Source organism: Urocampus carinirostris, chromosome 12 (assembly GCF_059441175.1).
Source record: "Urocampus carinirostris isolate Australia breed hairy pipefish chromosome 12, RoL_Ucar_1.0, whole genome shotgun sequence".
NCBI lineage: Eukaryota > Metazoa > Chordata > Actinopteri > Syngnathiformes > Syngnathidae > Urocampus > Urocampus carinirostris.
The window spans coordinates 15,317,750-15,332,254 of NC_142360.1; the positions used below are offsets into that span (position 1 = coordinate 15,317,750).

Below are 14,505 nucleotides of genomic sequence, written 5' to 3' on the forward strand. Positions count from 1 at the left end.
AGAGAGAGAAAGAGAGAGGTATAGTGTTATATATATATATATATATATATATATATATATATATATATATATATATATATATATATATATATATATATATATATATATATATTTTTTTTTTTTTTTTTTTTTTTTTTTTTTTTTTTTAATCTTTTATTACCGATGGTTCGGGAGGCGCAACACATTAGGAAGCAGGATTAGAAGGGGCAGAGTGTTTTCATGCTCGATCCCAGGTTTTTAGTTAGTGTAGCCTGTCAATGATAAAAGTAAGTAAGAAAAGTTCAGTTTCAAATACACTCCAAACAACAACATAAATCCCCAACAGGATGGTCAAAGAAGATTTTATTAGTACTTGAGGAATGCGCTGACCAAGACTGTGATCATGACTTTAAGCCAGGGGATGGCAGCAGAGGGTAGCAAGATTTCAGTTTGCAGACGCCCCCTTTAACAAATGCCGTTCACTTCGAAAGAAAATGCATTTTGCGTGTTAGACTGTGAACATTTTTATGAACTGAACCACTAAAAATAGCTGATTATCAAAATGGTGTTTTTTAGTTTACTAAACATTTCAACATAAAAGTCTTTGCGTTTTCCCTGATGACCTTCTCAAGGCCAAAACGAGCTTCAGCCTGTAAGGTTTTTATCACAATCGTTACCTGAGAGTCTGCCAAACTGATGTTTGTAGAATGCGGATTCACAGATTTGCTCTTCTAAAACTCTTTTGAAGACTACGCAGGAGGCCTTCACAAACTTGCTCCAATGTCTCTGCTGATATTCATAGCTATCCTGGCAATTTACATGTGCATTAGCAGCCCTGAAATTGTTGTTACCCACTCCTGAATTTGTTTTTTTGTGCTTTCTTTGCAAACAGTGTGTAAAAGGTCTCCAGTGACTGAGTCCGAGCCTACTCTAACATAAAAAATGCCTTTTCTTTTGAAGTGAACGTTGTTTCTTAACCTGAAAGGATATGCGGAAAGTTACACACAAAAATTGAAAACATTTCTACACAAAATTTCAGGTCATTCCAACAAAAATTGTCAAAAACGCAGCCTAAAAAATAAACATTTTGGAACACCCTGTAGTCAAACATGATTCAAACCCATTTGTGCAATACTTTTGATCTGTCTTTGGTCAAATAGACCTGCCCAAAAAGAATATGTTTGTTTTTATTTACATCTGTAAAACTGTTTATATGAAATACTATTTCTTTCCTATGCCTGCCAGGTAATATAAATCCCCATTCTTGGTTATTGCACATGATGTGCCTTCAATCTATCACAATAAAATGGCCATATGAGAGTTTATGTTTACTGTTCGTAGCCAGGCAAATCCGTGCAATAATCATACCTCGTTCAATTCCAAGTTAGAGAAATGTTTGATGTTTATCAGAGTTGACCTTAAAGGGACAGTGTGTTATCTAGTTCCTCCAAGTGGCAAAAAAGCTTCACTCATTAAAAAGAATATTGATTTAAATATTAAGCAACACTGCATTAACTATCATAAAAACGTAATTATTTTGAAAGTACTTGCATGTTGAGAAAATTGCACTTGTTATACATAACATGAGCTGGGAGCTGACAAAGGTTGCTGCTATCTTGCTACTTCGGCTACCCCATAAAGTAAAAAGACTGGGCAAAAAAGAAAATTGAAGATAATTGTGCAGTTCAGTTACCTAGAGTCTCCCTAGCTTGTGTTCTTCCTTGCAATTTTTCTGCACTCGTTTTCAGTTGTACTACACAATCTGGTCATCAAAAAATACACACTGTCCCTTTTACAGAATTGAGGCATTTTAAAAACTGGTGAATACAATTTGACAGAAGTACACCCTGTAATTATTCAACAACTTCATCGCTTGAAAAAATATGGGCAAAAAAAGACTGTAGCGATTGTTCTGTACCCTTTTTTTGTTGTTTTTTTTGTTTACAGTTGGTTTTAAATTGTTTTGTATGTAAGTGCACCAGTGTTTTTAAGGTGCGTGTGTGTTGCCAAGCTATTTGCTTTCGTGTACAGAATCGCTAGACTTGTAAATAACAAAGTGAGTGACTTTTTAAATGTGTTTTGTAAAGCAGAACAATTGCGTCAATGAGTCTTCTATATGTGGGAAGTTTCCTAGAGACATGTATCTAATTTCTTCTCCTTGTTTGGTTCATCATTATGACCTTTCCGTTCAAAATAGTTTCTCTTTTGATTAAACAAAAGCCAAAATATGCCTGAACATGCTGGAGCATCACTTAGGGCATTTTAAAAGCTCTGAACTGAAATTACCCATTTGGTTATACACAAAAAGAACTAAGAAGAGCCCTTTGGTAGACAGTTAAAGGAACATAAGAGGTATAAATCATCAACGTGCAGCAATCTTTGTTGCGTCTGTCTGTATGAATAGGGTGCTGCACTGCATTCTCCCTTTTAATTGTCAACACAGGTTGCATTCCTTGATATGCCCACACTAGGCTCCATTTTAGCGCAGAAGCACAATTAGCAATGCTGAATGAAAGCGAGAAACAAAGACAAGTCAAGTCAAATTAATTTGCATAGCCCTTAATCACAAGGAGTCTCAAAGTGTTGCAAGGACTACATTTTTTGCAAACTACAGTATTATTACACCATCCCTTGATCTAAAACCTACATGAAGGCAAGGAAAAACTCAAAAACCTCAACATGAGGAAAATGAAGAAACCTAAGTACAAAACAAAATGCGCTGGGTATCGTTTTAAAGCAAGCCCTACTACAAACTGTCCACAACTTTAGGCATAATAGAAAAAGGGGTTACTTGCACGAGGAACAAACTTTTTTCATTGTCAATAGAACCTTATCTACTTAGGTTTGTCCGGATGCCGAGCTTAGAAAGGTGAAGCTTATTATGATGAGTGAGATAGCAGTATTCTTTTTTTTTTCCACAAAAGAGAATAGTGCAACCGCAGTTATAAATGATGATGCACAACTCTTACCTCTCTGTGCACATACAGCCTGATGAATATGAACTCCTGTTCGGACACTGGCATGGTGTCTGCAAATTCATCATGCTGGCCTTGTTTTTCCACATTTATAAACGCAGAAACATAAAGGATTTATTTCTAAAGTAAAGTACATTTCATAAACAAAGTGATGAGGTGCAATTATGAATACTCAACAACTAATCAAATACAGAATTCATTCTAGTCTTTTTGAATTATCATAATAAAGTGCGTTTACATAAGAAATCCTTCATATCACAGCTACTGGACAATAAATCTTCTACCGTCTAGTCTTTCAACATTTTTGGGGAATTAAAACAAAATATTTTGCTGAGATCAGAAACAAAATTGTATGTTTATATATTTGAAAATATCTCTGATATTGCTCAGTCCACATTTTTAACAAAATATTGACAAATACAAAGAGTGAAAATGCAAAAGTAAGGTTTGTTGAAAAAAAGGAATTTATTGAGGGTTAATTAAAAGTGATTAGTTCGGATGTGAAGCGGCACACCGGTGCAGAAGCTCATGGTTCAAGTGCAGCTTCCGCAACTTCCCCGTGCTTGCGTAGGTTTCCTCTGGGCACTCCGGTTTCCTCCCACGTTTCAAAAACATGCATCTCAGGTTGATTGGCTGGTCCAAATTTTCCCTAGGTTTGAATGAGCGAGTGAGTTGTCTGTCTCTGTGTGCCCTGCGACTGGCTGGCAAGCAGTTCAAGGTGTCCCCTGTCCACTGCCCGAAGATAGCTGGGATGGGCTCCAACACCCCCGCGACCCTACTGAGGATGAGCGGTACAGATAATGGATGGATGAATAGTTCGGATTCATTTATTTAAGTACAATAACAATGGCATATCATTTTATTTGCCAAACCAGTGACAAAAAAATCAATTTCATTTTCTTGAACAATATCTAGAAAAAATAACATTTTAAAATACAGTGTTTGAAATGGAAAAAAAAACAACATTCATTTCATGACGGCATTTGTTGACAAAATAATTGATAGATTAAGCCAAAAAGGGCCTAAATGTATTGAGAATTATGTGAACCTTGTTGGGGGATTTATAAAGGCTCACTAGAAAATGTGAATTCAGAAAAATTATTTTCAAAAACGTAACCTCTACTGAGCAGATATTCACTCATCGAGGAGGGGCTTGGAAGGTATCACCAACGAAAAGCGAGGGAACACTGTATTTGTGCCATAGATCAATTGCTTTAGTTACGATGGCATCAGTGTTCTCCTGTGGTATCTGAAAAGAAACACAAAGTATGAAGATAATGCAACGTTCATGTTAGCACGCAGCGCAGCAATTGACTTACATTGCACAGAAACTTGACGATGCCCTCTGATCGGCTGATACCCAGCAACACAATTTTGTAGCTCAGAAGGATTTCCAGGGCCACAAACACTAGGATCTTGCAGGAACCACTGATCACCTTGTCCCATACACTTGCAAACAAAACAATAAATTGTAAATATTTCCCCTAATATTTTTTTTCTTTTAAGTCTATTACGTGTTTATCTCGTTTATTCTAGAGTACCACGTCTAGTCTTTTTACAAGCAATGTTCACTACTAAAAAAACTATGCGGTTATATTTTACACATCCTAGGTCATTTTCCTTTTGGAGGAGAACAGTAAATTCCAGGCTACAAGTGGCTACATTTTAAACAGTGAGGATTTTTTTTCATGGCTGCATCAAAGAAAGCGACAAGTTACCCGGTGAGCATGCGCTTTAAATACAACGATAAAAAAATGCCATTTGGTCCAGTGCTGTGGCAATTAACAATGACAAAAGCACAAAAATTATGTCTGGGTTGCAATTTGGCACTATTCTGCTCGGTATGGTTGCCCTGGCGCTGTTGTCTAAAAATATAGGGGTCACATTTTACACGACGCTGCCCTCATTTGCTTTTTCTTTTGGCACAGTACTAAATATGTGTTCGTCTTTGAAATCACCATCTTAATGTGACACATGATCAGAAAACATTTGATGTGAACAACTGGAAGCAGAACTGCAAAAGACACAGAAGATAGCAACATCATGTGTGCAGGGAGACAGCGCCGTTGGGCAGCCAAAGGCGTCGATGTCAAATTCTGTACGCGGTTAGCGCAAGGGTTGTGCCGGGCTTAAAATGTCAAACAATTGGACCTGAATTTGTTGTTTTTTATGTCTTTGGTTTAAAATCTGGTGCGGCTTGTACAAAGACAAAATTAAGTTTGTTCTTAAATTTGAGCATGAAGCTTAAATCTGCTAATGTCAGCAGCTGATTGAAAATAATCAGTATGAATTACAAGCTATGTGTTCACTTGAATTATCAATTTGGTTTTCAGGTTAAAGAGAACAAGGACTTCTTGATGAACAAGCCAAGTCGTCTGGAATTTACACTAACATTAGAATTTCCTAGACTGCGAATGTCATTTAAACCTGTGTTGTGAGTTTGTTTTTTAATGCGCTCACCGTTGCAAACTGGACTCTGGCAGACATCCAGCAAAGCAGCGCCTGAACCAGAGGTTGTACGGAAGTTGCAGTAAAGCGCCGCTGTTCTTCAAATGGTTGAGCAGGCCTGGCTCCTCCTGATTCAGGTAGTGCTCCAAGCTCTTTGGCTACAACAGCAATGATGATACAGAATGACAGCTGATGAGTAAAATCTCTTCCATTGGAAGACCAGAGACTCAACAGAGGTGCCATCAATTGGAAACTATTTTTCAGGATGGATAGAGAATTGTCTGTAGTAGCACTTAAAAGCGCCATTTTTAATTTGAAAGTGGTTCATAGACAATGTAGAAAACCACAATTCAAACCTGTTTTTGCTACAGCAGTCCAGCAGATGGCAGAAATTTACCATGAATAACCACTGTACAGTCAACATTGTTTAATACCAAAATGAGGATTGCTTTTTTAATTTAAATTAATTTATTTAGTTATAATAAAAAATGTATATTTCTTAATTTGATATAAACTGTCATGGAAACTTCCAAATATTTGCAGCATTTGGTAGAAATTTGAAATTTTAACTTCATTAATGTATTGTCATATGTAGGGCGGGGGACATTACATGGGAGCTATAATTATCAAAAATATTTTTAACAAATAACAATCCCTATATATTATTTTACATGTTTGTCTTTTTAACTATTATTAAATAATTATTAAGAAATTAACAAAATTCTTATTTATTGAGATACAACAGCAAAAGGGTACTTCAAATAGAGTCAGCCTAAAGCAGGGGTGTCCAAACTTTCCAGAAAGCGGGTCAGATTTGGTAAGCCCACCCCAACTAGTCAACCGGGCCAACTAGTCAACCGTGCATTCTTTGAAAACTCTAATTAATTCACCCTCCCTGAAAGGTCTGCAGTGCTAGGCGATCAGCATTGCGACCTCGTAACCTGCCTATGTAGGATTTTCATTTGACTCAAGGGGCTTGTGAAAATGCGCGTTGGTGTTGTTAAAAAAGCTTCCAGTTGTTTCACGTTTTCACAGCTCTTGTTTCCAGTCAGCATGTTTCAAATGACAGTGCCTCTTGATGTTATAGTCTTTAAAACAGCCACAGTCTCTTGGCAAATATGGCAGACGCAGTTGTTCCAGATTTCGGTGAAAAAAAGTAGTACTTATCTATCCAAGTATTTTCGTACTTGGATATAGCGCTTGCTAATCCTTTTAGTGCGACATCGACGTCGGCCCTGGGGTGGATATATACTGCGGTGAGGGTCACTGATGAGACCCCTACACCCTTTCACCAACTCTCGCGACATTTGTCACCCTACTGACATTCATGTGCACCTCAAATTTTACACTTAAACAATCACTTTGGCATTTTCATTGTATAATATCTTGTGCATCCATTCAATATGGTTGGTGTAAAGTGTAAAAAATAGGCAAGCCGTTTATTTGAAATGAAAGTGGAATAAGAATGCTTGATGCGCTTCTTTCCACTGCTACCGGCGTGTGTCTCTGAGAGCTCACCCAGCATCCACTCTGAAGAAGAAATCCGGTTCCTCTTCCTAATTAGTGAGCAAACATTCTATACTGTATCTCCAGCGCGCTAAGTACTTCGACATTTTTACTGTTCAATATCTCATGCAACCATTCAATATGGTTGGTGTAAAGTGCTAAGAAGAGGTGAGCCGTTTCTTTTGAAATGAAAGTGGAATAAGAAAGCTTGATGCGGTTGAGAAAATGGAACGGAATACTTTTTTTTCGACCACTTTTTACCACAGAGGAGGACCTCTTGAAGCTTATCTCCCAATAGTAAGTTAAACCTCACTTTATTTATCTTTATAGAGAATATTATTTTATGAAAAGTTTATTTTTTAGTACAAAACAATACAGGTTACTTATAAAAGCCTTAAACATACTTATACAAACCTTAAACCTACAAAATATAGCGCCGGAGCAACTTGTGGACAAATTCAACTTAGGAACAATCATCCAGAACCTAACTCGTTCGTAAGTCGGGCAGCGTCTGTACAACAGAACAAGGAACCTGGACGTTCTCTGTTAATATAGGCTTTAAAGTTTTGACACTTACAAGATGTGGAAGCGAGTCTCCAAACTTGACGTGGAACTGATTTATAAAACTTTTAATGATCCAATAGCAGTCAACAGGATCCTCAATAATCTCCTCCATTGCTTGACTCATGAACAAGAAGTCCTCGTTCTCTTTAACCTGAAAACCAAATTGATAATTCAAGTGAACACATCGCTTGTAATTCATACTGATTATTTTCAATCAGCTGCTGACACACAATAAATACAGATTATGAACAACGCAATGGCAGCTAATTTTACCGGTGAAGACATTTCAGAGCAGCGTGGCAGAATTTGGCTTTCCAGCTGGAACATACGCAAGTACACATGGGTGGAAGGTGTGGAGGACTTGATGTATCTCATCACTTCAAGAGCCTCCATGATGTCTTGGTACTGCTCCTTTCTGTATTTTCCAACCAGCGCGTGAGAGTCACTGTGGGGTGGCAGGATGCCTGAAGAACAAACAACAGTAGGCATTGTTGCAGTACATTCAAAAATAATCCAAGCAGTTATTTACTCGGACGGTCTTTCTGAGTGCCAGTATTTGTTCAGTCTCACAAAGTGTTTTCTTACCTAACAAAACCTTCCATACATGGACCCTGTACATGGAAGGGAGGGGAAAACGTTGACTGAAGGTGCTCAGTTTCTCAAGATCTGTCGGAGTGTAGATTTAAATAGGATGACTGATTGCATGAGTGATGATGGACAACAAGAATATAAATTCATGATGATCACAAATGCCTTTAAAGGGGCAGTGTATAACTTTCAGAAAATCGGTTACCATTGACATTATTCACTGCAGAAAACTGGTTAAAAATAAATTTAAAAATATAAAGTAGAACAGCTCTTTCTTACTTTCACCATTTTCATGCTGCACTAACAAAAAAATCACGGGGGACGACCATGAAATCACTCTACAATCCCCCTTTCATGCTTTGTAATGTGTTCCGCGTCCCTTACAGTGTTGCTAAAAGTAATAGAAAAGAATATTGGCGCAGTGGAAAACAAATTAGAAAGGCTCTTTGAACTCAGGCAAGTAAACCCATACCTAAAATAATAATAATAATAATTTCCTTGTATTGTCATTCTGTGTAACAATGTACACAGAACGAAATGTCGATTGCATCTGACCCGATGCAGCCGCAGCCAAGAGAGGGCGCCGCCGACCACTTTTTAAGTCTTAGGAATGACTCGGCCGGGGCGCGAACCCGAACCAAAAAAAAATGAAAATAGACTATTTACTCTATAAGGCACAGGTGTCAAAGTGGCGGCCCGCGGGCCAGATCAGGCCCACTAAAGGATTGAATCCGGCCCGTGAGACAACACTCAGAGAAGCACAAGATAAAAACAAGCTGCAGGTTGAAATATGTCAACTTGATGTTGCTAAAGAATGGTGCTTCTCACAAAGACACTGCATTTGTATTTATTTCTCTCTCTCTCTCTCTCTCTTTCCACTCCTTTTCTCCCACTCTCTGTCTCTTTCACTCTGTGTCTCTCTTTTTCTCTTCCTTTGTTGCTCTTTGTCTCTTTCTCTCTCTGTCTTTTTAACTTATTTTGCTCTAATTTCCTTTTTTTCCTTTTCTCTCTTTTCTCTTTCTCTCTTCCTACCCTTTGTGCTTTCTTTTCTCTTTTCTCTCCTTCTGTCTTTCTATTTCTCTTTAGATTTCTTTCTTCCTCTCCCTTTCTTTCCCCCTCTCTCATGACTTTTTATCTTTTTATCTCTTTTGTTTCTCAGGCTCTCCCCCTCTCTCTCTTTCTTTATCCCCCCTCTTTCTCTTATTTCTTTATCTCTCTTTTTCTTTCTCTTTAATCTACTGGTCCGGCCCCCAACAGAATGTTTGTTCTATTGTGTGGCCCCCGAGTTAAAATGAGTTTGACACCCCTGCTATAAGGGATGCTTCAAACGTCCCACCTTAAAATTGACTCAGTCAACCACAAAAGAAAATGATTACTAGAAAATCATAATGACCCATCACTGATTAGCTATTTTCAGAACATGTCTCCGGGCTCATCAGTTGCCCTTAGGGGAAACCCTGGTGCCTGCGGGCACCACGTTGGAGACACCTGGTGTAATGCAACCTAAAACGAGTGTTACCAAGCGCAAGGAAGATGACAAACTACAAAGACTCAAATTGACAAACCTGCAATATTTTTATTTCAGTTTTTGTACTCAGTTTTTTATTTTGGCAGAACCCGTAGCAGCAAGATGTCGGACAATTATGTCAGCTTCCTCTATGTGAAGCTCATGTTATTTCAAATAAATAAAAATTTGTTGACTTACGAATATCGAAAAAATATACAAGTTTATATAGGATAGTTCATGTATTTTTCCTTATTATTTCTATCTATCCGTCTATTTATCTACCTTGGCCATATCCCTCAAGAGGGGTGACCGACAGCAAGACAAACACATACAATAACAGAGAAAATAAAAGGGAAATATTATTTAAATTATTATTATTTAAATCAATATTTTTATTTTTTGAATTAAGTCTTTTTAGCACTAGGAGTCGCTGAATATTACACACCGTCCCTACAAATTTCCTTCTAGTTGTCCACTCAGTGTTTCATAATTGACATAACGTAAATTGTTTCTTACCGAGTGGGTTATCCTTCAGCAGAATTTCCAAAGACTTTTTCTCCTCCACGCCTCTAAAGCCAACTTTCTCGTAGTAAGCAGAGCGAAAGTTTCTCTGAGGGTCTTCAGCCATAATGATGAGAATTTCACCTGACCAAACCAATCACACATTTAAGGATAAACAAGCTGCCACTGAAAAAAGAGAGGCCAGTGATGCTAACAGTTGCAACACTCTCACCTTGCATGAATGAATCTCATTTTCATACATAAAAGAAGTTAAAAAACGAAACGATGTAACGTAACATGTCCGAAAAGGAGTCGGAAGAAGCATATGTAACCTAGGTTGAAATACCCACCAGTTGATTTTTCATGCACAATAGTTCTTGTTTTCCCACACATTTAAGCAGTCCCTGAATGTGCTACATACGACGACACCGGATTGTAACCAGTCAATCACCTCGGCACTATCTTAGCTGTGATACCCCCCTTAACTTTGTAGGAGGGCAAGGAGGGAAAGCTGCAGGACAGTATTGAGTCAATTCTATAAACTTTATTTGACAGGTTGTTTGTCCATGTCTTTAAAATAACTAAAAATCGCATTACAGTAGTTTCATCTAAATATAACTTGTTCCCATAAAATCAACTCTTTAATTTCCATATTTCAGCAGTGACTGGCTCCAGTAATACATTTAAATCTCCATCAGAGCAAAACATTTTTGTCGGCAAAGCTTACTAACTATAAAATCTTTGATACTTTACAAATGTCACTTATATAAAGGTCAAACAGTTTAGGACTCAGTGCTAACCCCTGGGGGGCACCACAAGCAATGTTTATGGATGACTATGTATCCACTACCAACTTCACATATTGCTTTCTGTCCCCTAAGTAACTCCTCACCCAGTGCAGTACTATCCCATAACGTTAATACATTAGGATTGGTCGTGGCAAATAATTTTCTAAAATCTATGAATATTCTGACTGCATACTGTTTTTGGTCTATTGTGTTTGTAATTTCCTAAATTGATTCAATTTAATGCTAGTGATGTTGAACTGTTGGATCTGAATCTGTATTGACCTTCAGATTAATTAATGCTCATCAATAAAAAAATTAATCTGTTAAATATGTTTTCCAGTATTTTGGAAAATTGTGGAAGTAATAAGGCAGGCCTGTAATTTGTGAAGTGGTGTCTATACACTGTTTTATACAGCAACACTTTTGCTTTTTTAGAAATGTCTCAGTGAGGAAAGAGTTTACAATGTTAGCATTTCTGAAATCCCATTTATGTTTTTTTGTATTTAAATGTTAATATAAAAAAATATAAAAACACAGAAAAAAACCTGGAATTATATTTTATTTTGCTTTTAATGTTCATTTCCTTGATTGGTCCCAGGAGTAATAATGTAAAATTTTGTTTTAATTCATATTTCCATGTAAGCTGTATAAAAAATCCCTGGAATTAAGACAACGTGAGGGTTAATCATATTGAGATGCTTTATTAAGAATACAGCACCTTCTTCTAATGTGATTTGTTAAGGTTTCTGTCTGCTTATACAAGGTTCAACCGCAGCGAGGTGTAATAACACAATCGCACTACGTCACATCGCAATATCAATTAAATTTCGATTAATGGAGCAGCCATACTAGGCATTGCCAATTGTGTTGAAAAGTTTAGCTTTTTTGTTGTTACTCACCGTTTACTGGCTATACCCACTGTTTACTATGGTTTACTGTGGTCCGTCATGGTTGTCACGTGTGTGCAAAGGCTTGATATTAATATCAGTCACTGATAATAAAGTCAAGTCATGTTTATTTGTATAGCCCTTAATGACAAGGAGTCTAAAAGGGCTGCACAGACCACAGATTATTTCAAACAACAGACTATTATTACACCATGCCCTAATCTAAAACCTACATGAGGGCAAGGGAAAACTCAAAAACGTCAATATGAGGAAAATGAAACCTTGGGAAGGGAAACACACATTTTCTGTCTCTTTATTCCTCTATTTTTTTCTGTTTCTATTTTTCTCTCTTAATTTTTTCTGTTATATATATTTTTATTCTTCTTGTCTCTCTTTCTTTATGCCTGTCTGTCTAATTTTTAGAAGAAATTATAGTCCGGATTTATCTCCTTTTCCAAATTCCATAGATTACGATGAGTATATTTAAATGTTCTCAATTCCAGTTTATCATAATCAGCCATTTAAACTGTGTCGTTGTCAGTTGTAGATGTAAACGAATGAGTACTTGAGTCATGATTGTAAGATGATTCAAAGTTCAATGTTACCCGTTTTAACAGTTCAGTGTACTTTGAAAAGATGTTCATACCTTACAGTTTGGTTTACGATGATACTTGATACTTGTCCAGTTCCGCAATGTTCCTGATGACTTTGGTTTGCTTTGCCGTTCCGTTTAATTTAATGAAAATAATACAGTGTGTCAAACATTTGTCGTGAATGTTTCCCTGCTTTTCCAGCAATTCCGCATTACGTTGTGTCAAATGTTCATTTATGAAAACGTTCGATCCTTTCCGCTTGTTTTAACAATGCAAATTTGAGTTTTCCGTTGTGAAACCTTAAAACGATTACTAGTTTGGTGTTGTCATTTCACCAGGGCAGAAGGTGACATGCCTCGATGCTGTCACAATCCACTTCTATCCTTTTTGCGCATCTCTAAAGCTATTTGTTCGTTACAGTCGAATCGTTTTCCGTTGGCGCACGCTCAGTATAGTTACAAAAAAGGGCTGTTATTCCCCGACTTTAACTTTCAGTCACATTTAAAACAAAAGGATGTGTTAACGTCACGCTGCTCCATGCTAAATGCTAAAATATTTGTTAGTCTCAACTTGAGCGTGCATTTACGTCCGGGTTGCCCTTTCAAAATAAAAATACATTATGGAATACGTATACAGGTAATGTATACTTATCCACGATAATGAAATACTTAAAAACAAAGGTTTATAATCAATTCAAAAATAACGTGAATGTGTGCTGTTAGAATATTGTAACTAGTCCATGCATATAAATTAGATAAATAGATATATGTCTCTTGACATCTGCATACCTGTCAACCTCCACGGCTCCATGCCCGTACAAACTGTCGTATTTTCCCATACAAAATTCAAAATAATCATACACCATATATATATTTTTTTTTCGGAACGATGCATGATGGGATATCCCCAGGCGGTATGGTACCCACAATTGACAAATTTGCGTTTTTCCGTACAGATTTTCTTGTACGTCGTACAGGTCTTAAAATGCATAATAGATGTACTTTGTACGGCAAAACCGTACATGTTGACAGGTATGCACCTGTCTATGTATAGTAGGGCTAAACGATTTCGAACAAAACCTTTTTGCAATTTTTCTCACCTGAATTGCAATTTTGATTCGGTTTTTTAAAGAAAAGTGCATTTTCTCTGGTACTTTTTTGTGAGTGCTTTAACTAGTGAGCATTACTGTATATTTCTTACAATTTCGTAAGACCCGGTGGGTTGAGAGTCTAAGGCAGGAGTCTCAAACATGCGGGAGGGCAGGGGAGATCGTTTGTCGCCATAGTGTTAAACTTTAAGTTTAAGTTTAAGTATTATTTAGTGAGCGGCACGGCGACTGAGTGGTTAGCGCATTAACAACACTGTTCTGAGGTCAAATCCAGGTACCAGCCTTTCTGTGTGGAGTTTGCATGTTCTCCCCGTGCTTGCGTGGGGTTTCTCGGGCACATTCCAAAAACATCCATGCTAGGTCAATTAGCCTGTCCAACTTGTCCAACGTGTGAATGTGCGAGTGAGTTGTCTGTCTCTGTGCCCTGCGACTGGCTGGCAACCAGTTCAGGGTGTTTCCTGCCCAATGCCCAAAAATAGCAGGGATGGGCTCCAGCACCCCCACGTCCCTACTGAAAATAGATGTTTGGGACTGATGGGAAGCATGCTGTTCGGTGACACGTTGAAGAATGACTTAACCCATTGTGTATAAAAAAGTCAAAGATAAGGGGGAGGAGGAAGTGGCATGGTTTGGGGCATGTTTTCTGCAGCAGGAGATGGGCCTCTTGTACAGATAAAAGGTAGAGTGGATGCAATTGTGTATCAGAACCTTCTTCAACAGCACATAGTTCCTTACTTGCTTTTATCGACCAATCAGCCTGCAGTCTTCATGCAGGTCAAATTTCCATGTCGCACAGCAAAACGGGTGAAGAATGTTCTTGAAGGTAAAAACATTGAATTAATGGCAAGGCCTGCCCAAAGTCCTGTTCTAAACCCAATAGAAAACCTCTGGAAAATCCTTGGTGACGACTTATTTATGGTCAAGAAACCCACTACAATCACTGAACTCTGGGGGAGGTTGGAAGAATAATAGACCAGAATCTAACCAGAGCAGTGTGGGAGACCAGTGGCAATCCTTTGGCCACAGATGTGCTGAAGTCATTCAGAGCAGAGGCCTGTACA

The 14,505-nt window shown here is 37.7% G+C and overlaps 1 protein-coding gene across 1 annotated transcript; it reads right to left on the reverse strand.

Annotated features, from left to right (window-relative positions):
- Nucleotides 1-3,765: 3,765 nt before the first annotated feature.
- Nucleotides 3,766-12,924, reverse strand: tbc1d7 (TBC1 domain family, member 7). Its single transcript, XM_088349410.1, has 8 exons — nt 12,390-12,924; nt 10,084-10,212; nt 8,058-8,138; nt 7,746-7,936; nt 7,486-7,623; nt 5,415-5,560; nt 4,274-4,403; nt 3,766-4,203 (listed from the first exon to the last, which is right to left on the reverse strand). The coding sequence occupies exons 2-8, from the start codon at nt 10,193-10,195 to the stop codon at nt 4,093-4,095; spliced, it is 909 nt and encodes a 302-aa protein (XP_088205536.1). The 5' UTR covers nt 10,196-10,212; nt 12,390-12,924; the 3' UTR covers nt 3,766-4,092.
- Nucleotides 12,925-14,505: the final 1,581 nt, after the last annotated feature.